At 39.1% G+C, this 24,677-nt stretch overlaps 1 protein-coding gene across 1 annotated transcript; it reads right to left on the bottom strand.

The window, feature by feature from the left end:
- Positions 1-9,722: 9,722 nt before the first annotated feature.
- Positions 9,723-24,166, bottom strand: LOC139731933 (phosphopentomutase-like; the record flags this gene model as incomplete). Its single annotated transcript, XM_071642808.1, has 10 exons — positions 9,723-11,329; positions 12,053-12,186; positions 13,294-13,380; positions 14,872-14,971; positions 15,464-15,593; positions 16,820-16,913; positions 18,591-18,673; positions 20,031-20,292; positions 23,212-23,335; positions 23,997-24,166. Coding segments are annotated over 10 exons (1,287 nt in total), but the record flags the coding sequence as incomplete, so codon positions are not given.
- Between the last annotated feature and the right edge of the window lie 511 nt (positions 24,167-24,677).

A 24,677-nucleotide genomic window follows, 5' to 3' on the forward strand; every position in this document is an offset into this window, starting at 1 on the left:
AGTACATGAAGTAGTAGTGTAAGTAGTAGTAGTAGAGTAGTAGTAGTAGTAGTAGTAGTAGTAGATATTAATGATTATACTAGCAAAAGCAATAATAACAATAACTATCATCATCATTATTCGTACCAATAATCATTATCATAGATAAGTTCCATCGTGCATGCAGAAATATGTTGATTATCATAATCTCTGCTGCTTTAGAGAATAGTTATGTTCGAGATAAAACTCATAAACCCTGTTTACAATAGGCTATAGGCACCAAGTCCATGATATCCATGGGGCACAGGACAAGGTGGGGTGGATCACAGAGAGGGGGGGGGGGGGGGGGGGGAGTGGGGGAATGGAGGGCAAAAATGCAGATGTTCTAATTAATGAAATGCTTGCGTCGAGTTGTTATCATAGGCCCTATGTTATAGCAACTGATTGACAAATTGCCTACATCGACATGAATAAGCACCGGCCGAATTAATCGGCGTTTTTTTGTAGTAGTAGCCATGACAAAACAAAAACAAAAACAAAAACAAAACAAAACAAAACAAAACAAAACAAAACAAAACAAAACATGGGCATTCATACTCTGGTTGGATTCGAACCAATGACCTCCTGATCACAGGACAGGCGTCTGACGTCGATGTAAGGCAATATGTCAATACTTTCGACAAGACAATGTCTCTGTTGAGAGATACCCTACACTTTGAGAGAAAACTGTGTGTGTGTGTGTGTGTGTGTGGGGGGGGGGGGTGATGAGAGAATGACTATTCCTTCACTTTCCTCACGTAAATGAGTGAGTCTAACGACATTACGAAACATCAGACAGAAATGAAGAAGGGGAAACCGCTGGCAAATAATAGATCTGCCACAAATAGCATTAGCCAGCAACATTTACACTTGTCAAGAATTAAAAAAACACAAAAAAACACGAAAACAATTATCATGACATTCTAATCGAACTTTCGAGCCACATTTGGGTAGGAGAAAAGTCGTCTAATTCCCACGATAAATGATATTATGTCATTTGTACGTAAACTGCGACCCCCAGTCGATGGCATCTGTAATGCCATCTTTTGGAGCGGAAAGTAATGCGGAAGGATGTCACGCACATACAGAACTCATCGTGACCAGCGTGCAGCACAGATCATATTATCATCAGGATATCCTAGAATGATACACGAGTTCTGGTGGGCACAGCATTGCATGAGACTATGTTCGTGATTGTGACGATGCTTCGTCATAATGACAGGAAACCGTTTCGTATTCCTTCGGTACCACGAGCCGGAGGATGTGACGATTCCAGACAACAATGTGACTCTCACTAAAGAAATAATAATCTTTTTTTTTTTTTTGCCACTGTAGCCTGGAAGCAGAAGACAATGCCAAGAAAACGAAATGATATCAAAGTAAACTCATCTTTCAGCGAATCAGTGGTTTGAATCGCAAGAATACCTCCAAGAAAGCCATTGTTACCAAAATACTTGATAGTGCGATAGAAATACAAAACGATTTCTTCTGCAGACGCACTCCTTCCGTCAATAAACCAAGTCACCCCTTCCTCCTTCCGTGTGTTTGACTGAACTTTGTTCCCTTTGTACCAACAACTACATGTAATCTAACGGCTGCTAGATGCCGCAACTTAGACGACACTGAAAAAGAAAAAGAAAGAAAAAATGTTGTATACAGAAGGACTTTCCATGATTTCCTGTGGTACGAGCATGCGTGGATTGTCTGGGAATGAAATGGTCTGGGATGGATATCATATCCAGATGTCCAATACATGTTATACAAGCCTATACAGCTCGATGAGATTACACCGGCATCTGAAGTTACTGAAAGAACCTCATCGAAAGAGAATTTAATGCAATGCACCCCAAAACTTGGCAAACAAACACACACCAACATTATATTTTCAAAGAGTACATGTTAATCTATTTGAATTGAATAGAAACGCATTTACAAAAGGGGTCATTCCACGAGACCGACACCCATGAGTCATGCGGCCCACGAGTTCGACATTGAAAAAAGGTCCATGAGTCATACGGCCCACGAGTCATACAGCTCATGAGTTTGACACTAGGCAAAAAAGGCCCACGAGTTCGACACTTCGTAATTAAATCACGGGGCTTCGTGTGTCGGTTTTGTGGGTCTTGTTCGCATAATTCGGACTCATACGGGCCTTCTTAGTGTCGAACTCATGGGCTGTATAATTATGACTCATGGGCTATGTGATTCGTGGGTGTCGATCTCGTGACGTGACCCTTACAAACGGGTATAATGAGTGTAAATGCCAGAGAAGTCTATTAGAACAACAGCAACAAAATGTTCATGAGTCCGAGTATAGACATCTACTTTTCTTTCTTTCTGAACTTTTGACCAAGAATCATCGTCAACAGACGACCATTTCATTTTATACATAATAATGATACCTAGTTGTTCCCATTTCCGCATGTCATGCGCTCCGCTGTGACGTATGAAATAACCTCGCGATGCAACATTCAACTGACTACACCGGGGGGGGGGGGGGGGGGGGGGGTTATCAGCCTACCATAATAAATGGAAAGCAAACCATTATCATGTAGGGCCTACATGGCTATAATCTACACCAGTAGCGGATCCAGGGAGGACCGCAACCGGCGCACGCCCCCCCCCCCCCCCCTTTATTTCTTTTTTTTTTGAAACAGAAGAAATAAAAAGAAAAAAATGGGGGGGGGGGGAGGGGTGCGTGCGCCCCCTTTAATTTTGTAAACGCGCCCCCTACAACTACCGAATCATGAGACGAACTGAGATTATTTCGACCATTTTCGACATACTCATTGTACAATTTGGTGTTACTAGTAATTCGGACTTTCGGAACATGACAAAACGTCGATCATCATGCCACCTAACAGCGACCGCTTGATCAATCCCAAATCGATGTGGATTAGAGAGTAAATGCGACACATAATTGGACGTCATTTGTCGCGCTATGTTGACAGCACGTCACCCAAACAATAAACTTCAAGTGGTGAGAAAGTATTGGTGTCATTGGACCATCTCCTTGGTAAACCCAATTCCTGCTCCGCTGGTCGACAGTAATGACTATACCAATCGATTCGAGACGGTATGAAAAAAAAAAGAAAAAGAAAGGGAGAGGGGTGGTTTCTTCTTTGTCTTTTTTTTTTCTTCCCAATTTACCACAAGGTCCTTAATAATTATTATGGTAACATGTGCATATCATTATTTTGACACTGAGGTTGTCTTTATTGAAACCGATGATGCTACCAATAAGCAGCTCAGTGTTGGCCTTCTGCAGCAGTCACCTCACGTCTCAGTTCGCTCCTTCAATAACAATGTAGACTAAGGGGCCCCGTTGCATAAAACTGTGTTAACTTAGAACAACCAATGGTAACTCTGCAATCACTGGTTGCTACATACTATAGCAACACTATTCCACAGCCATTCAAAGCCAAAAAATCACTGATGATTACAACCGAATGCAGAGCTATCATTAACTATACATTTAGGATAGTTTTATGTAACGCGGGGCCAAGGAGCACGAGTATTTTTTTGGATTTTTTTATTTGGAAGATTTCAATTACGCGCGGTATTATCTTGACGCCTGGTGAAAAAGGACTGACTGAACAAGTTTACTAAGCCTCTGCAACTGATATGCCCTCTTCCTACTGATGATGCAAATAATTGTGATTGTATGCTGTGATGTAAATCTAACAAGTATGCTAACCATGTGTTTAGTACATGACAGTAATCATTTACAAGTAGTTGATGTTGATCGAAAAGGGCGATACGTTGTACATGTACGTCAAAGCATATTCCCTGCTTGCGTTGCTCAGACGATTCGGATTATAGGGGTGGATACGCAATTCGTAATCGCCCACAAACATGGTTGACACTGCAATCGCCTTCAAAAATGTTTTTGCCTTTGACGGTCAGTTCTGTGATTGATGTAAATTGTTTGTCAATTGCTGTTTGTTGATCCCTTTTGAAACCCACTTCATTCATCTTGCTCAAATTTTTCACCTGCTCCGATTTCGTTCCTTTAAGATACACACCCGAGACCTAGACAAACGTGCAACGACGCGAGGGGTAATAAATGATAATCTTCCCCGTCACGAAAGAAGAAAAAAAAAACCGAACAACACAAAACACAACAACCCACAAGCAACGACAGCAACAACAAACATAAACAACGACAAGAGGAAGGACAAAATGCTGAACGGACGGACAGTTGTGCCCGATCGGAAAGCAATCATAAAGACCATTACTGGGACTATCAGTCACTCCTTGAGTCATTTTCAGTGAACTGAATCAATCATAAGATTTTTCTAAAGGCATAGGAAAATAATCAACCAGGCCGGATTCGACATGAATAGTTGATAATGTAATCATCTTTTTATTCATTTCAACATAAATGGTTGACAGTGTAACAATCTTTTTCATTCATACTCGAGTTCCCCAAAGCAATATCGATAAAGCTGCATGCAGATTCTGTCTTTGGTTCAACGTGTCATCTTGATGTACACATTCACATTACACTGTCAATCCAAAGGCTCGATAAACATGAAAAACAAAACAACAGGCACAAGACGATACTGATGAAAAACCACCCGATTAGTTCATATTCTTGCAGAATTAACTTGTGAAATTTGGATAACATCAAACTTGTCAATGAAATCTGCCTCTTCGTCTTATCGTGTGAGGTATACAGATAGCCTCGGGACAATTTTTTTGGCGTTGTGTGAAGTACGTAAATAAACTCTCCAAAATGGTAAATGAATAATAAGTGGATTCACATCCAGAGTGAGAAAACAAAGTATTTTATTTATCTATTTATCAATTCGTTTTTATAAGGCCATGTCACAAAATACATTATGGGATAACACAGCGCATTCCCGTTTAATATAACAAAGTCCTCGATCGGGACATGCGGTTTCTTTCGTTCGAAATTTCGTTACAGCCGAACAGTATAGTGTATAGATGATAATTTTGAGGCTTGAATTTTGATGTCGTTGTACATGTAATGAGAATTTCGTTATAACGGGAGCGTACTGTTTGTGTCTATGAAGCCTGTAGTGAGGCTGATAAATGTTCCACAATATCTTGGGGACAGAGAATTATGAACATACATTCAAAGCTATGAAAAGTTCATATTCATAATTCACACGAACTCCAAGCATTCTGTTTCCCTTTGAATTAAACTCTGCGTGGTGTGCTCTTTGGTTATCTGCAGCGCAAACAAGCAGCACCGACAGGTAAGCCTTACACGAAAAAAAAAAAAAGTGTTTAAGAAGTATTGCATTCCTTACAACGCTGTTGTAATCATCCAATCGTAGTCTGGTACACTACAGAACTGTGGCAATTTGATGCCTATAGGACAGTTTGTATTTAAGAATACATATAACATTACTAACGCTGACAGCTAACTATTTTAGTGTTTCATTTCCTTTCTTTCTTAACGGCATGCTAAACTCATACTCCTGCAAACTCTTGGTCTCACAGAAATGTAAACTTCCCCCTCTATGCTCATTAATCTTATGTGCAGGAGTATGGCTTATTCAACTGATTTATTCTTGATGAATCAGGAGACCAGACATTACATACTATTGATGCAACTATTCTACATGTCTAATGCTGTCTACCGAGAAACAAGACGTTACCACTCATGAATATAAATACATGTTTAGAGGAAAAATACATCCAAAATGCTGCATTTCTTAAAGCGTACATGTATTCACAAATGAATAAAGAGCAAGAGAGAAGTGGCAAATCCCTGGTGGCAATATAAATCTGAGGAGTATTCCTGTTTGGCAGGAATTGAAAAGGATTTGATACCCCAAGTACTTTGTACTGAGTATCCCTCTGCTACAAGTACTTAATATCTATATGTTACATTGCTTGGTGAAGGTAGGTGGTGTTTTTGATAATACATGTGTATATTTATGTTTATAAAACATGAGGTCTTAACTTATCAGAAGTGCAAGCATGGATAGTAAGGAGAAGCAGAGTACTGAAACAAGAAGTGCTACAAAAATATAATCTTGGTGGTAAAGGTTAATACATTTTTGTTTGCCATGAGCACAGTACAGATACACGTAGAAATACAACGGTGGTTTAAATGCACAATGGCTAATGGCATTGTGCTATAAATTACCAACATGTATTCAGTACCTGTAAGCACATCGTTACACTGGACCAAGTGTATAGTCCCACATTCATCATGCACTGTTTCAAAACAAACTTTGTAGCAGTTACTATACCATTTATTGTGCACTCTGTCATTATAGGAAATAAATAGGGCCGTCTGTTTTACACGTACGCCATTATGTTATCTCCCGTGTGTAGTGAATGTCTCTCTTCAGCTGGAATTAACCAAACTCACACGCATACACACTCTAGAAGTCAATGAAATCTATTCCCTTGCCATTGCAGTGTGGGGATGGTGCAAATGCAAACTGTTAATCACTTGGTATTTGTCAGCGCGTGCCTTTGAATCCAGCATTCAGAAGAGGAGATGGAATTTTAATAATCTGTCAGTAGTTCAACTACGATGCCTGACTGAATCTTGCATTAATTCTGTCATTCAACCTAGAGAAAACTACTTTGAGCACATTGTAAACAACATTTTGAGTAGACAGCATTGAGAGGATTAATGGAACATCACAGGAAATAATAGTGGCTGCTTTTTTTTTTTTTTTTTAAGAAGCCTGATATTTTACAGGAAATTTATTGTACACTTACTCACAGAATTGAGTGCACTGCTATCAATATTACCAAATGAAAGTACACAACATTGTAAAAGCCTGCATTCTGTGATTGTTTTAAAGGGGCATAGTCCCGGTGGTGTAGAGGGCGCTGTTGATGATACCGCCGATCACCGTTAGCATTGATACGAAGATTACCGAAGTTGAGCTGTCATCAAGAGTAAAGTGCGTAGTTGTTGCTAAGTAACGTTGCCTGCGTTGTCTTCTCTGCGCATTGCGCAGTCTGTAGTAATGCCATGGTGCGTGCATATGTGCTTGTTATTATGACATCACATAAGAACTTTGCTAAAGCTGTCTTCCCCCTCACCGGAATCATGAGCCGAACTGTGATCCGACCACTGACTACAGTGAATCGGACTTCTTCGGACTCGGGAAAGTGGGCCAAAGCGTAAGCACCAAAGAGAAGTCGATAGCGTAGGTCTCTATAGAAAACTTGCGCCGTGCGCCCGCGTACGCATTTGACTAAAACACGGGGACCATGCACCTTTAATAGTAAATACACTATGTATTACTGTATCTTTATAATTATGTGTATAGCCAGAGCTATAGAATAGACAGCAGTCTGTGATTAAACAATGGGTGTTGTAGTCATCATATCTGGCACAAAGAATTTGCTACAGGGAGTTGTCTACAGTTTAATAAGAGCTAACTTCACAGTTGTCATAGTGAGCACACACAGCCTTCTTACATGCAGCACACCAGAGTAACATCAGGATTACAGTGGAAACTCGATATAACGAGATGGTCGGGACCGAGTCATTTTCCTCGTTATAGCCGATATCTCGTTATATCAGTAGGCATATAGAGGGCATAACATAAAGACATTAATTTGCACATGTGGGACTACCCATCATATTTCAATCAATACCAAAATAACTTGATATTGTGTGTGAGGGAATTACTCACCTTTATGGGTAAGAAGATGTTTTTCACCAAGGAAATCCAATATCAAGAATGTGTTTCTTATTAATTGTAGATGTTTGAATTTGTAAATTTATATAGCTTGCGATTGTATCAAGATCGTCTGTGGATTGGTATGTGGTTATCGTATGAGTGTGTGTTGTGTGGAAAGCTTGAATATGGTCTGCACAATGCTGTGTGTGTATGTGACACATTCTGTATGCATTATGACTGCGTGTGTGTGAAGATGGGGAATTCCCTACGTAGAAGGCCAATCACAGCATCAGATTGCCTCACACCTGCTAAACGTCATGATGATGTCATGTATACATATGGCCGTCCCACCACATTTTCTGCATGTATCAGTGTGCGCGCACACACACACTTACACGTACAACATGCAGTGCTAGCTGGAGTGCACTGAAGAAAATGATTATGTGTATACAAGACAGTTTTTGGCGCATCAAGCTTTACAATCTCGGAAGATGATAGCGCAGGCGAAGTAAAGCTTTACCGAAGGCATTTTGCTTTACCTCGCTATAGCAGGTTTGATTGACTATGTTTTTCTTTGTTTGGAAGTCACAAAATTTATCTCGTTATAGCAGTTATTTCGTTATAGCCGATCTCGCTATAAGAGTAGCATTTTACATAGACTTGTGTGGAAGGAAATTTGGGACCGGGAAAATTTCCTCGTTATAACCGATATCTCGTTATAGCAGTGTTCGTTATACCGAGTTTCCCCTGTATTGTGGATGCTGTTCGTTATTCTGAAGGTTCGCTATTCCGAAGGTTCATTATTCCGAAGGGTCGTTAATCCGAAACACGTAACTTCCCTATACCTACAGGTTCGTTAATCCGAAAATGAAAAAGGGTTCGTTAATCCGAAAATTTGTGGCGTTATTCCGAAGGTTCGTTATTCCGAAGATTGGTTAATCCGAAAATGAAATTCGGAACAATGAACCTTCAGAATAACGAATCTTAGGAATAAAGAGCCTTCGGAATAACGAACCTTCGGAATAACGAGCTGTAACCATTATTGTAGTCAAGAACATACACGGAATTCCATTTATTGATAATACGGAAGGGAGCATTCTGTACTAGCAAATATTTGACTTTCGTTTTGAGAGGCAATTTCTGACAGTGGCAAGCTACAGGTGTATATAAGGTCCTGTGCCAACAAAGTCTTACTATCAAATAAACAGTAGAAAGATATATGTTGTGTACACTATGTCAGATATCCTGCAGTCTGTCTCATATTCACCCTGTGACGAAACAAGCGAAGAGAAACATAATTCATCTCTAAATCTCAAAAGATGAGCGTAGCCATCAGTTTGGTATGACACAGGAATGTGAAGCAAATTATAGGAAGCATTGTAGAATATTCTGATGTTTGTTCTGTTACTGGCTGGCTGTCTGCACTCTTACCAGGCAACCTGGATTGCTCATCCAGTAAAAAGTAATTCTGACATAGAGCACAATATCATGTCTGCTATGCCCATAGTATGTGGGTATGATAGACTATAGTATACAATGTAGCTAATCCACTTTTCAGAGTTACATGTACTGTACTATAAACTGCCATACATCAAATGTATGGCAAACCTAAGTCTCACTCGCAGTGTAGTAAAACTGCATTTTTTTACTGTCACGGTTGTAGTTTTTCCCCACTGAATAGAACCCCCCCCCCTAAAAAAAAAAACAACAACAACAACAAAAACAAACAAACAAACAAACAACAACAACAACAACAAACCAACAACAACAGAAAAACATGAATTTGAGATTGTGGAGAATTTTATTTCCATGTACAGTGCACTCCCGTTATAACGAACACGGTTATAACGAAATTCCAGCCAAAACGAAGTAACAATTAGGGCCGTACCGTTATCCACTTTATGTATTTTTATTGTTTATTTGTTCGGTTATAACGAAATTTCGATACAGCGAAAGAAAATTGCCGGTCCCGAGGAATTCATTGTAACGGGAGTCCACTGTATTTATTCATTTCTTTATTTACTACTATTTTTTTTTTTTGGGGGGGGGTGGGCAGTGTTTCTACCTGATGTTCATCTTTCTTAAAGACTGTCATGGGTGGGGAGTTAACTGCAGTACTAAATCTGGATTTCCAGATGAACAAGATGGGCGTGAACTGCTCCACGGACACCACTTCAGACAATCAGACAATGCAGTACACAATGCTACAATAGCTGGGATTTTCAGCACCAGTGTCTCTACATACAAGTAGATTACGAAAGGACTGTGACATACAAATTTGCTAGAAATACAAATTTGAATTATGACATTCACAAACAATAACCAACTCATGACATATGTCAACATGAACATATTCCAGACGCCAATGACTGGGGTTTTAAAACATGTAGTTGTACAAAATTGTACACGGAGACTCTCTAACTTATTCTGTTAGTACAGGAAACAAAAAGAAACATTCCGTTGTAGTTTATCAACCACCATGAATGAAACTGGTGGAAAAAACAAACATACCGATGCCTCAGCAATGGAAATTGAAAATGGAAAGATATAAGTACAAGAAAATGTTTAAAGAAATGTTAATGTAAAAAGGAAATCCATATTGATGTACAACGGAAGAAGATATAAATGTGATGTCCTCCACTTACATATAATTCAATCATTCTATGCTTTCAGGCTACTGTGCATCTTTACATTTCCTTCCAAATTAGTGGCACAAAAAAAAAGAAAATTGTAATCTGTTGACTGACGATTTTCAGGGCAACCTTTGGAATATCACCTTAATTACGTACCAGCACTGCTTCAATTGCTGTAATATTTCGTCACTTCTGGCATGCTCAAGCATGTAAGTGCGCCCCCAACCCACCATGTGTTGTTCCCTGTGCAGCATACATTGTAAGAACACAAACTTGTGGGCGGATCTTCAAGCAGCATCATATACGATGGAAAATGAACACACCCGTGTCTCTGCCCTTCAGTCTTGATATTTTTGTGACCATGGCAACTAAATATTGTCTTTAATCACATGAATCAACAAAAAAAAAAGGATGTAAATCCTAGACCTTACCATATGTGGATGTCTTTCTTGCTGTAATGTGACTCCACACTACATCTCCTACATGCATGATGTCTATAATCTTTTCATAACAAGTCTGACCAGCTCCATTCTGACAGGAAAAACTGTCACTGTCCAATCAGTGCTATAGGAACTTGTTTTTGCCAACATCGATACAATAATATACCCGTCAAAGTAGGCTGCTACATGTTTCCTGTCACTAGCCGATACAAAATATAATCTCTTCAACCCTCTCAGATATTGGACAAATTATGATACATAAGTCATCAAATCGCACATTTCAGATACAAATGGTGCATACACTGCATCACATTTCAGAATTTAAATATGGGAGCTGGATCAGCTGTATTATCATCATTTCATTCCCATAAATCACCAGCAATATGTGAGAGAGAAAAAAACCAACAACTCTACAAGCAGGTGGTTTTGCCTTATTCCCACGAGGTATCATTCCCGTCCGGTGGCTCATTCGCCTGCTCCCCTAACAAACTGCATTGGAAGATTTCCTCAGTCTTCTTTGGGGATGAGTTTGTTCATTTCTGGCTGCAGGAGTTCATCAACCAAGTTCTCCACGAACCTGTTCAGTTCCAAGACTATGTCTTCTTTAGTCCTGTCAAGAGAAACAAGGGAAAGACATTACTCCAAGTGGATTAAAACGTACAGATTTAGAAACGTCAAACTTTCTAAAGTACAGCATTAGAACTGGCTACAGCTCGGTTTGTAGTGATGCTGATCCTTGAGCAGTGGGCGACAGGTTCAAATCCCAAACAGGTTCCTTCTCTTTTTTTTTTGACTATGGCCTATCATAACACAAATTGAACTTGCCACTTAAATCACAGACAGTAACATCATAGAACCTCCAATTCTATGACTGCACACACTCTCAGCAAAAAATAATTCTTTTCATTCAGATTGTGTCAGTTCTACAAGGCTTTGAGTATGCACAATAAATCTGGCATAAGAAGAAAGCAGCCCTAGGCTGTTGCTTTCCATGAAAGGGGAATCTTTTAAGGGCGTCTGATCTCTCATAGAGGCTTGGAAAGTTGATATTAATTCAGGAAGTCACCCATCATGCTGTACACATACTTAAAATCAATGCTAGTTTATCTTACATACGTGTAGGGTCAAAATCTGATACCTGTTCTAAAATCTTGTCATCATCCATACAAATGTACCTAGTCTTTGAGCATAAAATTACCACTGGTATTTGACTGCTTTCATGAGCTGTTCTTTATAACTTTAACAAGGGTATAAAGAAGGCCCTGGCACATTAGTAATGGATTCAAATGTATCAAAAGATTAAAGGCAGGTGCATGTGGGATCAGGTACTGACCTGCTAGCACTGTCGGCGCATATCTCTGTGTAATACTTGATCTTTGGCTCTGTACCGCTGGTGCGGAGGGTGGCTACCACACCATTGTCAAATGTGAAAGTGATCATGTGACTGGACTTGCTCACTGGAAGTATCTGGATGGAAAACAAAATGAACAGCCACATATGATAGGATTAACTGCAATGAAGAATTATCATTTCATTCAGTTATCATTCATGATTATTTTCATAATCGTTATTTTTGGTGTATCAAACATGGGAACTTCTGCATAACAAGAGAGAAATGGCACTACATTTCTTTCTCTCACTTCCAAGTTCACTATTTTAGAGAATATACAACAAGAATACATTGTCAAAAAGTAAAGAAGTAGTATATTTGTCTGAGCAGCACAATAGAATCATGCAGTTGATTTGACGTAATACTATCGTGCAGTATTAGGACACCTTTTTGACGATTCCCATGATAAAGTGGACTCATTAATAAGTTCCACATTATAGCAATGGACCACTTTCAATACCCATAACACAAATTTGATTACAAAAGATGAAATAAAGTCATCCCAGTTTGAAAGTAGATTTGCAATCATGCTTGCAGCATACTGTAAGATATCTCATAATGCATTGCAAGTTATGGATTCTACCAACTTCAAACACCAAACACCAGAGGTGTGGAATACCTGGAGCTGTACACAAATAATGCACCGGTCTGAGTGCGTCAGTAGGAATTGTGTGCATAAAGTAACTACAGAATGTTACTCCATGAAGCATAGCCGAGTGGGTTTTAATAGACTACATTCCATAGTTTATACCCCACACACAAAACTCCTACTGACACACAAAAAGACATGTGCCCTATCTATTTTATAGAACGGGGGATAATTTTTCTTTTGTCCAGAAATTTATTTTTTGGATCACTGAACCTGATGGTAACTTTACGGGATGCATTTCCTTTTGGCTTGCCTTAGAAGCATACCATGCATCTAGAACTTCCACCCATGCATCCAGTAATTACTGGATGCATGGTAAATCTACTGCATGCATGATTAGCTAGTCCATAGGCATCTCTTACTGAGTGCACAACACTTGTGATAGTGTGCCAACTGTTGCTACAAGTGCGGGATACCAATTTGGCAGTGGCTACCGTCAATGAGGCAATGTGCTACCTGTAAAAATCAACACACAGCTCTTGACAACTGAGTTCACAGAATTTTCTTGACCCATCTGAAAATGTTGTATACTTACAGCCTTTTTGTCTGGCTGCCTGCTGTCATACCCCGTGGTGAGGTCTCGGACAGACGTTACTTTACTTCCCCCGACAGACGATGGATACTGAAAACAAGAAGAATATTAGCAATTGCTGTCAGTAAAGGTTTGTAAATTGTACATACCATAGCAACACATAATATCACATTCAATTCAGTTTTCTCTGATTTTTTAAATGAGAGTCAATTCTTGTTTGTTCTCTCTCGGTCTAATCTGATTATCTATGATAAATTCAATGCGTTCTTTTGCTGCGATACATTGTGAACATGATTCTACAAGCACCTCAACAAAATTGTCTCTGCAAGAATATCTTTAACTTTCAAGCACTTGTTAACCCTCGTAAACAAATCTGCTGATATCGCATTGAAATCATTAGCTCATCACTTAGAATTGGCCAGTACACAACTTTACTGCCAACACCATCTTGTCGACAAAACATCCATCAACAGAGAAAGCGCATTCAAAATCAATTGGAGAAAGTTTCTGCTCTTCACACACAGTCTTATTTTGTTGCTGTTGTTTCATTTCAGGAGCATTTGACCTGCTGTTGAAAGTTTCATACAATATTTGATGTGGAATATATATGAGAAGTCAGTATTCTGTTGTAAGACTGTGGCATTTACAGTACTTCTAAACCAGTTGTGCTTTTTACATAAGCACAAGACATGCACTGAAGTCACTTCTTTATAATGTTTAATTCTCTGGGGCAAAAGCAGTCATTGAGAAGTTAGGTTACTACCTCATGAACACTATTTCAGAGTAATGGGATGGGGAGGGGCATTTATACTAGCTAACAAACTACAGCTACTATTACTACAAATGTGACCGTGCATCACAAAACGAACACACAGTCGCAGCCCTTGATTTTGCAATAAGGACCTCAAAAGGGTGAAACAGGTCAACCAAGTCAATCTTGAATTTTTCATACTTTCTGAAAGAGCTATTCTTCGTCTACATTATTCATAAGTTTGGGGCCATAAAACGAAAAGGAAAGTGTGTTTTCAACAGTTTTTCTACAACCCCTTTTTTGTAGAGTAGTGCAATTAGGTATGTCTTCAGAGGTCCCTTTTCATTTCTTTAAATTCCTTTAAACACCCTTCAGTTTCAACTCTAATAACTTTTGAATAGATTGTGCTACCACCTTGAAAGTTGGCATTTATTATGGACAGAATGTGTTGATTGAGCATGCTTAATTTCAGCCTAAACTGATAATCCTTTCATTGTTGTTGCTCCAGTGGTTTACGTCCTGTTTTTTATCCGATTTATCGCACAGCCAGCATGGTTTCTAAAGATTAAGTGCTTGAAGAGACCCTTTACTTCAGAGCCTATTTTCTCAGTTCACACCTTTCCACAGTGTGTGCTTTCTTTCCAATATTTAAATAGGTTAGGAGAGTCCATTTGAATTGAATTATACATCATTTTAAAGCTTAGAATCTGCTCTTTCAACATCTGCCCTTCACTAAAAATACATGTCAGGCGACTTTTTGTTGGTTTTGTGATGCAGGGTCACAAATTGATGAACACTGACAAGTGAAACAGAGGACATAGTAGACTTACAGATTCCTGGTCTAAAGTCCGTATCCTGGCGAAGATAGCATTTATTGTCTCTGGGTTGTGGCAGATGTAATAGGAATTCCTTGATACGTGGTAGCCATACCTGTATTGGGAGTATAAACAACTGCAAATTCACTGCCAGGCTATAACAACTAAAAACAAGCCCCAAAATATCAACAAGAAGAAACAAAAAGCTAAACCTAGAATAAAAAACGAAATAAGTAACAAAACAAAACATAACAAAACAAAAGATGGGCAAACTCAAGAAAGATAATGTTAGTCACAGGGTAATTTGGCTTGTTTTCATGCCCCACTATCAGGTCTGCCAGCATTCCCACATCCAAATCAGGGAGATTCCACACAGCAATCACGGAGATATCTGGGTGTTACATGCATTTTAATTGGCAAAAATAATTCCCAAATCAGGGAGATTTTAATATTCTCTTGAATATTCAGACATGAACAGATTTTGACACTTTCAGGGAGACTCCTGCAGAATCAGAGAGACTCCTGCAGAATCACGGAGACTAGGCAGCTCTGCACTATTAGAGCATGAATTATTTCCAGGAAAGCTGTGACAAGCAAAAGCTCAAACCTGGAATAAAGGTCCTCCAGCTTCTCTGTTAACATCATGCCCTCGGAATCCAGGTAAGCAGTCATCTCCGCAGTAAACGTTCCGGCACTGATGCCATCTTTGTCCAACACCATTGTACCGCACATGAAACCTGGCAGAAATACACATCATAATCATACTCTTTACAAGACAGGGAAAAAAAAAGAAATATAGCACTTGTACAATCTAACATAGAATTTCTGCAATTCTTGTCACAAGGTGCAAATAAAGTTAAGGTATTATGCATCTAATTTTAGTACAAATTATCACGCAATTTCATGAGGTGGTTACCTGCACTGAACTTGGACCTTCGCATAATTTCCAACATTTGAATTATCCTTCCTCAGTATCATCAATTCATCATTCTATGATAATGAAAGTGTGACAGTGTCTGAACTCCTATTTCACTGCATCAAAATTCACGAGGAAATCAGTGGATATCATTGCAGAAAGCCATCAACAAGTAGGGTAAGAGCACCAGTATTCGTTCAGCTACCGGTATTCGGTCACTTATCACTAGTCAACAGCCAGTAAGTTCAACTGTCACAACACACGCAAATGACATCAATTCACATACCTGCACACTCATTCACAACAGGAAACTCCCGTAGCCCCCTCCAAAAAACCATCCAAAATCCCAAATTCTACAGTCAAAAGTGCAGAATCGGCGCTACTTTCCAAAGGCGCGCGCGGATAAGGCCCAGTTTTAAGAGTACGGGTCGCCGAAAAAGCGCTAAAAATCGGGAAATAGGCCATTCTCTCGCGGGATTTTTTGCTTATCGCAAGCTTGGGAGTGTGATGGTATCCTCAAAAACGCAAAAGAAAAAAAAAATTTCCGTACTTGCCGATACAGTGTCTCAACGTACAAGGGTTGAATGCAAGTGCCGAGTCCCCAGTATTCGGTCACCAACGGGCGCCCCAACGTTCCCGATGCAATTTTGCGCCAACAAGGTAACACGCGCGCGCGCGTTTTTCAGCTGCCTTGAACACGCATTGACTTTGAACGCGCATATCGCGTGACCAAATACTGGTGTCGGTGACCGTATACTGGAGAATTTTCAAGGTGATGTATTTTGCGATTTTGTGAAATTCTGTGTGATATTTAACAAAATGAAAATTGAGATTAAAGAAATTTGATATATTTCACATACAATGATGTAGATGTGATGTATGTATGTATTATTGTAGTTTGAAAAATATTGCAAAAAAGCTTAAGTGATCGAATACTGGGGATGTTACCCTAGTGCATTTATAACAGTTCATGCCTTTAATTTGTCACATTGAGAAACAGGCCCTGTACGATGAAGACGAAGGGCTCTGAATGGTACTAGCACTCACCGATGGCTTCTTCATAGGCAAAGAGGACGGTTTTCTTCTGCTTCATCAACTCCACGGCCTTATTTCCCATCCACTTGAAGCCTGTTAATGTTTCCTGTTGATACAAATACAGCACAACTTAAAAAACAACTAGGAATGTTGCGTTGGCGACTGGTATGCCTCAGCCATATCGCATAGTTCTCCCAATAGGTCTAGAGTACATCTTGACAATGCGAGACGACAGTTTCACATAATTGGCACAAAAAAAAAAAAAAAAAAAAATCCAACAAAATGAAATGACATGTTTGTAACAAATGTGTGGAGTGTTTACTTTCCTTGAACTAGGTGTCATTTGGATGATGGCTATATAATTTAAGAGAACAAGTATTAGGTATATTTGAGCATTTTCACTTGACCTATGACCCTTGCCCTTTGAACCCATGGCCCATAATTCTTCAAATAATATCTAACTGGTAACATTTATTTCCATGACAAAACTTTGAGCTATTTTCAAAAATAAGTGAAAAATCGCGACACTTTAACATTTTATACTTGATCTTTGACCCCATGGCAAAAAAAATCTTACCCTACAAAATCATTGTTGAGTAATGCACAAATCCGCCAAAACCAATTGACAAATAACCAAATGCCACAGCACAATTAAAGTGTTTCTTGCAATTCCATCTAAATTTCTCTAAAATATTGCTTATTACATGTCCAGGGAGCTAAAAATCAATTAAAGTTACAAAGATTTGAAAAACAGAATGTTTTTCTCAAAGCATGACTATGTTACTGTCTCAGAATAATGTGGAACACAGGGGGTTTACAACATGGCACATAAAGAGTTGAGATACCTCAAATAGTTTTCAAGTTTACACTGTCCACAAAAATGATTTCCAGATGGACAGACCGATGTACAGATGGACATCCCAAAAATATAATGCCTCCAGCGACACTTGGTGTTGTATGGCAGAGGCACAAAATCACCCACACACTACGTCTGATGTGTCATGTGATGTACAATAAGTTATGTGACTCTGCATATTAAGAAGTTTGGATCCATATGAATAAATGAACGGGATATGATACTGTTGTTGTTTTTACACACTTGCTACTCCTCTCTGACTTTGTTTATCTCCACTTTTAACCAGAAGAAGTATACAAGAAAGTATATTATGGAAACCCCACACCGCACATCCATCTACACAGACAGCTACAGTATTGAAACAGTCGACCTTGCCTGTAAAGTCGAATCTATTTGGACTGAAGAAATAGTTTCGACTTTGAGAAAATTCTACTTGTATGAGAGATTAAAATCAATAGAATGTAAAGAGGACTTGAAAAAAGACCTTCAATTTTTAATAGGCGATTATTCGACTTATGCAAGGCCAACTTGAACAAGGAAGGTTGACTGTACTTTGAAATACCCATGAATAAATTTTACTTTACTTGGTGTGTCAACAAGCTTCATAATCCCTTAGTGACGGCTGCTATGGTTTGAAATCCCTCTTTGTGTGTTCTTTCACAAACACCTTGCTTTGAAGCATATTTTTGCAAAAATTACCATTCCTGGGGTCTGAACTTTTACATCACTCATTTCAATTGGTTATGATAACAATGTACGTTTGATCGGTTATATCATTTTGTAAAAGCTGAGACTGCTTTCTTTCATACTCTGACTGTAGCTCAAAAAAGCGTGTAACAAAAACAAATAATTTGATACTCATACAACATGACACCACAAAAATCACATTAGGATTACACTGACGATGCATGAAGGAGCGTGACTTACCAGAAATTGAAAACCTTCCCTCTCTGCCATTTTCTGGAGAAACTTTGAGGAAACAGTACTGGCTAGCATGTACACATCATTGCCTGCAGAAAAACAAAGACCACAGTGACACTCGGATGAAATGTGTATCAAGTCCAGGGCCCTGTTTCATAAAGCTGTTTGTAAAGTTACGAACAACTTACGAGCGACTGGTGATCAGTTCTGATGTGCTATACTTATCAGAATTTCCATAATTCAGCATAAGAACTGATCACCAGTCGCTCGTAAGTCGTTCGTAACTTTACAAACAGCTTTATGAAACACCCCCCTGGTAATGCAAGTCAAGACGAAGCTCCTCTGATCATTTCCTTTGCCCGTCAGTGTGGACTGAGGAAGCAACTCAGACGTGCTATGAAATTATTCTCTCACACAAAGATCAGCTGACCAAATTGAACAAGGTGTTTCATTCACAGCCCGGATGAATCATAACTACACTGTACATCGCTCATTACAGTTGAATGCATCTTTCATTTGCTTCTTGCATTTTATTTTGGATGTTACATATTATCATTTGCTTTAATCACCCAATTCAGATATAAAGAAATATAAAACCAACAAAATGATCTCTTATGGTAAAAGCTGCTATTTTCATGTTCAGATTATTATCATAATTATTTTTTTGTGTGAATGAGGTCACAGACACTTTTGCAAGATGTTGTTTTCCAGATTTGACCCCAAGATTATCTGAAGTGCACTGATGCCTGCTGTTTTCACTCTTTATTAACTTTTCGTGTGCTATGTAGTAAACCCCCTGTGTGCCACATTATTCTGATTCACCGCAGGAGCACTTTTGGGAAACTTTTTTTTTTTTTCGAAGCCATGCAATGTCTTTAATAGACATATGCTTATGCTGGACATTTATTGAGCAAAATTGGAGAGAAAATCCCAAGCTTTGCTGCAATGTAAAGTTTGTGACAAAGTTGTGATTATTTCTCTTGCATATGGCCAGTACAGTAGAAGCTACAATGTATATGCTCTTTCCTTTTCAAGTCCTGAAAGGCATGATTTTGTAGCAGACACAACCGCTACAGAAAATTAGAATTCATAAAAAACAAACAAACAAACAAACAAAACAAAACAAAACAAAAAACCCTACGAACATCACTACATATTCAAACATCGGGCAATCCAAGCTAAATGTCTGCGGAATGCAATAGTAAGTGGAACTTTCATTGTACTTAGGCATTTGACCATTTATCAATCGGTTTGGGTGGAATTGTGCATTTGAGCAAAATGTGCTATCTACTGAGTCGGGCATGCCAACGTGGCACATAAAGAGTTGAATTTGCTGCCAAGCAGTGATTAGCAAGTTTTGTGAATATTAGAACCTTGAAAAGAATAACAGCTTTTACAGTCCTACAAACTTCTATCGTTGGACATGTTAGCTGGTACTCCACCTACTGATAGCGGAGTCTCCGTTCTCCTTCTTTGCCCGATGGAAGCACCACCAGCCCAAGAGGGCGCCCAACTCGTTTCCTGTAAAGATCTTCCACGACCCGTTCTTCTGCCTCTCCCCTACTGCCAGCCGGTCTGCATCGGGATCGTTGGCAATGATGATGGTGCTGTCGTTGGCCTCGGCTGTGCTCATGGAGAGGTCGAGGGCGCTCTTTCCCTCCTCGGGGTTGGGATATTTCACGGTGGGAAACTCGGGATCTGGTTCGACCTTTGAGAAGGGAGCAAAAACAGAACTTGTGTTGCAAAGTCACAATGGAGCAAAAGAGCAAAACAAAAGGGTTCAAGGCCATGTTTGAATGCTCAATAGCGAACCATAGTGAACTAAATCCTATGCATACCGTACCATATCATACCAGATTTGGAGTGTTGAGCAATTTGTAGAGAAAGCATACTTTAGGCGTTTTAACATCAGCCCGATAAAAATCCAAGCTCGAGATATTTTTCGTGATTGCATATTAGCGCACTATTTCTCGCGATTGCAAATTAGCGCGCTATTTCATTTCCTATTCACATCAGCCTGAAGAGAATTAGCCCCAAATTTTTTCGAGCTAATTCGACAGCTGAGCATTTGCAAACAGTGTCGGGTATACCAGTAGAGCGCGCGCTTTCAAAAAAATTACCCGCGTGATCGCCATCACACATGCTAGGTATGATGGGATGCATCGTGCTAATTTCTTGAGGCGATTTCACATTATCAAATAGCGCGCTGGTTTGCAAATTATCCCGCTATTTCAGAAATTTCCCGAGTTGGACTCGGGAGAAATTTTTTGGATCAGAGCGATGAAATTAGCGCACTAAGTTGTATTCACATTATCAAATAGTGCGCTATTTTGTGATCGGGTTAATATCCCAAGTCAGAAAATAGCGCGCTATTTCGAAACATCGCGCTGATGTGAAAACACCTAATATGAGTTAGTTTGAGAGGCAATCACATTTAGTAGCAACAGGGTCATACACCTGGCACGCTTATGCTACTTACAGGTGTCCCAAACAAAGAGAATCAACTCTTTGTATTAAGAAGTATGTGCGTGTTGCATGCATTCCTCTCATGCCAACTTCTGGTATGGTTATGTCACGCTTTTGGAGCACATTGAGAGGTGGTCCTCTTTGCACTCAGTATAGTATGGTATTTTACACTTTAGGAGCATGTGAGCACTCCTCTGGCATGGGTATGGTTAGGTATGGTACACATTTGACAGCAAATTTATCACTTGTATAGGTGACTGATCTTTACCTCTTCATTGAACTTTCTGTCATGGTAAGACATTAGCAGGGTAACAAAGACATGTGACCAACAACCCTGGAAGCCTGATTGAATTGCAGGACATTGATTTTCTGATTGCAGGCTTTTGCAAAATCTCCAGATTTAAAGTGTTTGGATGATGACGCAACATGTCCTACTACATTTCCAAAAATCAGTAGCAGAAACAGGAAAAACCAAGAGCAATATACAATGTAGACGGTATAAGGTCCATAAGTATTTGCTTGAGTGAATAGTAAATGCACTGCAACTGTAATGTAGTACATCAAAACTAAAAATTTAAAACCAAAATGAACAGCCGTGTCTCACATACCGGCTAGTTGTGGGCGTTCTTCTCCACAATGAGTCGACAAAGTTGTGCTATACAGATTCATAACCACTTATAACTTTGAGACAATCAGTGAGTGTGGCTGTTCAAAAACATTGTTTCCTTCTAATTGTACTGCACGTTCAAACGACGGAATTGTTTTACCATCTGGGCCAACTATTTATAGACATATCATCCTTCCACTGTAAACAACCAGTGGATCATCTTAGATTTGAAATATGGATAGATGAAATATTAAAACAAAATATGTATCACAAAGGTCTACTGGTATCAGTTGGGCACAACTGTATTTATGACCTTCAATATCAACTTAATTGCTTTAGTTCAACCCAAGCCCTGCTCAGGTCAAATTCTGATGATTCTTATCTTCACTATACACTGTACAACAAATATGGTTCAGAGTCAACAAATACACCAGGACTGATGCAAGGCAGCCACTCAATGCAGTAATGGGGAAGTCAAATAGCGCAATTTACTTCAAACTCAATTTCCATTCATTTGCACATGTGTATATTATAATCTGCATAATTTACTGGTATACAGCAAAAAACCAAAGGAAAAAAAAATCATGCATCGTATCTGCTTATGAAATGCTTTGGAATTTCCTTCCTACATGTCATCATTCTCATGTCTTAAAGGACAAGTTCACCTTCATAGACTTGTGGGTTGAGTGAATGCAGCAATATTAATAGAACACATCAGTGAGAGTTTGAGCAAAATCGGACAATCCGTTAAAAAGTTAAGAATTTTTGAAGTTTCTGCTCAGTCACGGCTGGATGAAAAGACTACTATAGCTTGTGATGTCATATGAGTACAACGATACAAAGAAAGAATAAAGAAAATTCAACACATTTCCATTTTTCTCGCATAACAAAAGAACAGTCGACTTCTCTCTTTCAGAAGGCAGGAGGAATAATATTACCCTTAACATATGTCAGTAGCAAGACGAAGAAATGTGCACTTTATTAAAAAAATTAAGTTTTGTGAAATTCTCTTTTTATTTTCTTTATATAGTTGTACGCATGTGACATCATACACTGTAGTAGTCTTCTCTTTCAGCAGTGACTGCGCAGATACTTAAAATATTCGTAACTTTTGAACGGATTGTCCAATTTTCCTCAAACTTTCACTGATGTGTTCTACTAATATTGCTGCATTATCTCAATCCTTATGTATATGAAGGTGGACTTGTCCTTTAATTCAGCACTTGCATATGAATTATATCAACCCTAACTGTGCTTTGCTCGACAAATGGCACACATTCTGGAGTGCTTTCTTTGCGCAATGGCACAGACGTCTAGAAAACTAGAAATCCTCAATGAATAGAGATTACCTACTTCCCCCGTTGTGTTGCCATGGCCTTCCTATTTATAGACAGATACAAAAAATACCATGCATGCAATGACTTACTGACTTCACAACCAGATCACATTTTGATGGGACTATTGATGGTGATGGAAGCTTGGAAGCTAAGCTAAAAGTTCCTAGGCACAAGGCACATCTCCTTGTGACCTGGAGTACGTATTAAACCAGCTCACCTGCTCTTTCACCATGACAAATGGCTTGAAGCCAAACTCTTTGACGGATGCATTGATGAACTTGGTGCCAACTCCATGCATGGCTGAATAGGTAAATTGTAATGGTGTCCTTTCGTTTATTGATCTGGAAAAAGAAAAAAATATGTGCATAGATATGTAAAGGAGTCCAAGCATCAAGACAGTGATAGAAAAATCCACCCTCCATGAATGTTTACTTCTGAGAAAAGAGGCTTTGATGTTCAGGGTCAATCAAAGTCCATTGTCTCTTTCTTGGGTACTGTGCACACAATGGGATTGAAGTTCTATATGAAATATTGTTTTGGGATTACTGAATCATCTTAAAGTTGGCGTACTCATTTACATGTACATACATTCTTTTCATGACTATGCCAAGTTATGTTGTAACTGCTGATTGTGTTGTTAAAACATGTTCTTGTGGGGTTTTAGTACACATTTGTGTGCCTCCTACGGAGTAGAAAATTCAGAAAATAGTGTCAAACAAAAGAAATACGGCTCTTTAAAAAATACAAAATGCACCTACAAAATTCTGTGCTTCCCAACTTTTGATATCATGTAAGGATTACTCAATCAGAAAGTACCCAAGATGTAAAATCAACATAGCTGCGAAGCATATATTTTCATTCCCACCAAGAAACTGACCTGTGATACTTTTTGTGGGTTTTTCTGATGCAAGGTCACATACATGTACAATGTTTGTTGTTGTTTTTTCTTTGCTTAAAGATATATTGCCAGAGGAATGATTGTATCCACAACTTCAAGCTCACCTGTAAAGACAATGCTGTTTTAATTCCTGTGTGTAGGAGTGGAGGATTTCTTCATATGGATCTTGAAGCTGTTTACTAGTCTCCAGAACTGATAAGTCCCATGAGTTTGACCATGGCTCTAGATTTTCCAGTATGCTTTTGGCTATCCCCTTGTCAATTGGGCTGATGATCTGGAACAAAAACAGAAACATCTTTCATTTGAAACATGAAATGAATGAAATGTAATGAAATTTCCTTATTGTGTTGTATCATAACAACTCCAGATATATCAGAAATCTCTAAACAGGCACGCATTGTGATTCTGAAGCAATCTATCAAATATAATGATTTTTTTTTTTTTTTTTGCAGCAACTTAAATTTGGCTTGTTACATACAACAAGTAATGTCCAATCTTGAAACTTTTTCAAGAGTCTGACATTACAGCAGCATACCCACCAGGATTCATTTAAAGTTCTCATTGACCCTGTTTACAGTGAGTGAGAAGTCCGGGCTCAGCCTGGCCTCCCTTTTGCTCTAAACACTCACTAGGCCAAATACAGTACCAAAAACGGCCGCGCATTTGGCCAAGCTCTGGAGGTAGTCTTGGCTCAGGCTCAGCCCGGGCTCAGTCTGGCCTTTTCTCACTGTAAACGCAAACTTGGCCAAATGCGGTACCAAATTGAGACCGGCACGCTCCCAAAT

The sequence above is a fragment of the Diadema antillarum genome, unplaced genomic scaffold (assembly GCF_040938485.1).
Source record: "Diadema antillarum isolate AM-2024a unplaced genomic scaffold, OU_Dant_1.0 seq00000388_RagTag, whole genome shotgun sequence".
In the NCBI taxonomy this organism is placed as follows: Eukaryota; Metazoa; Echinodermata; class Echinoidea; order Diadematoida; family Diadematidae; genus Diadema; species Diadema antillarum.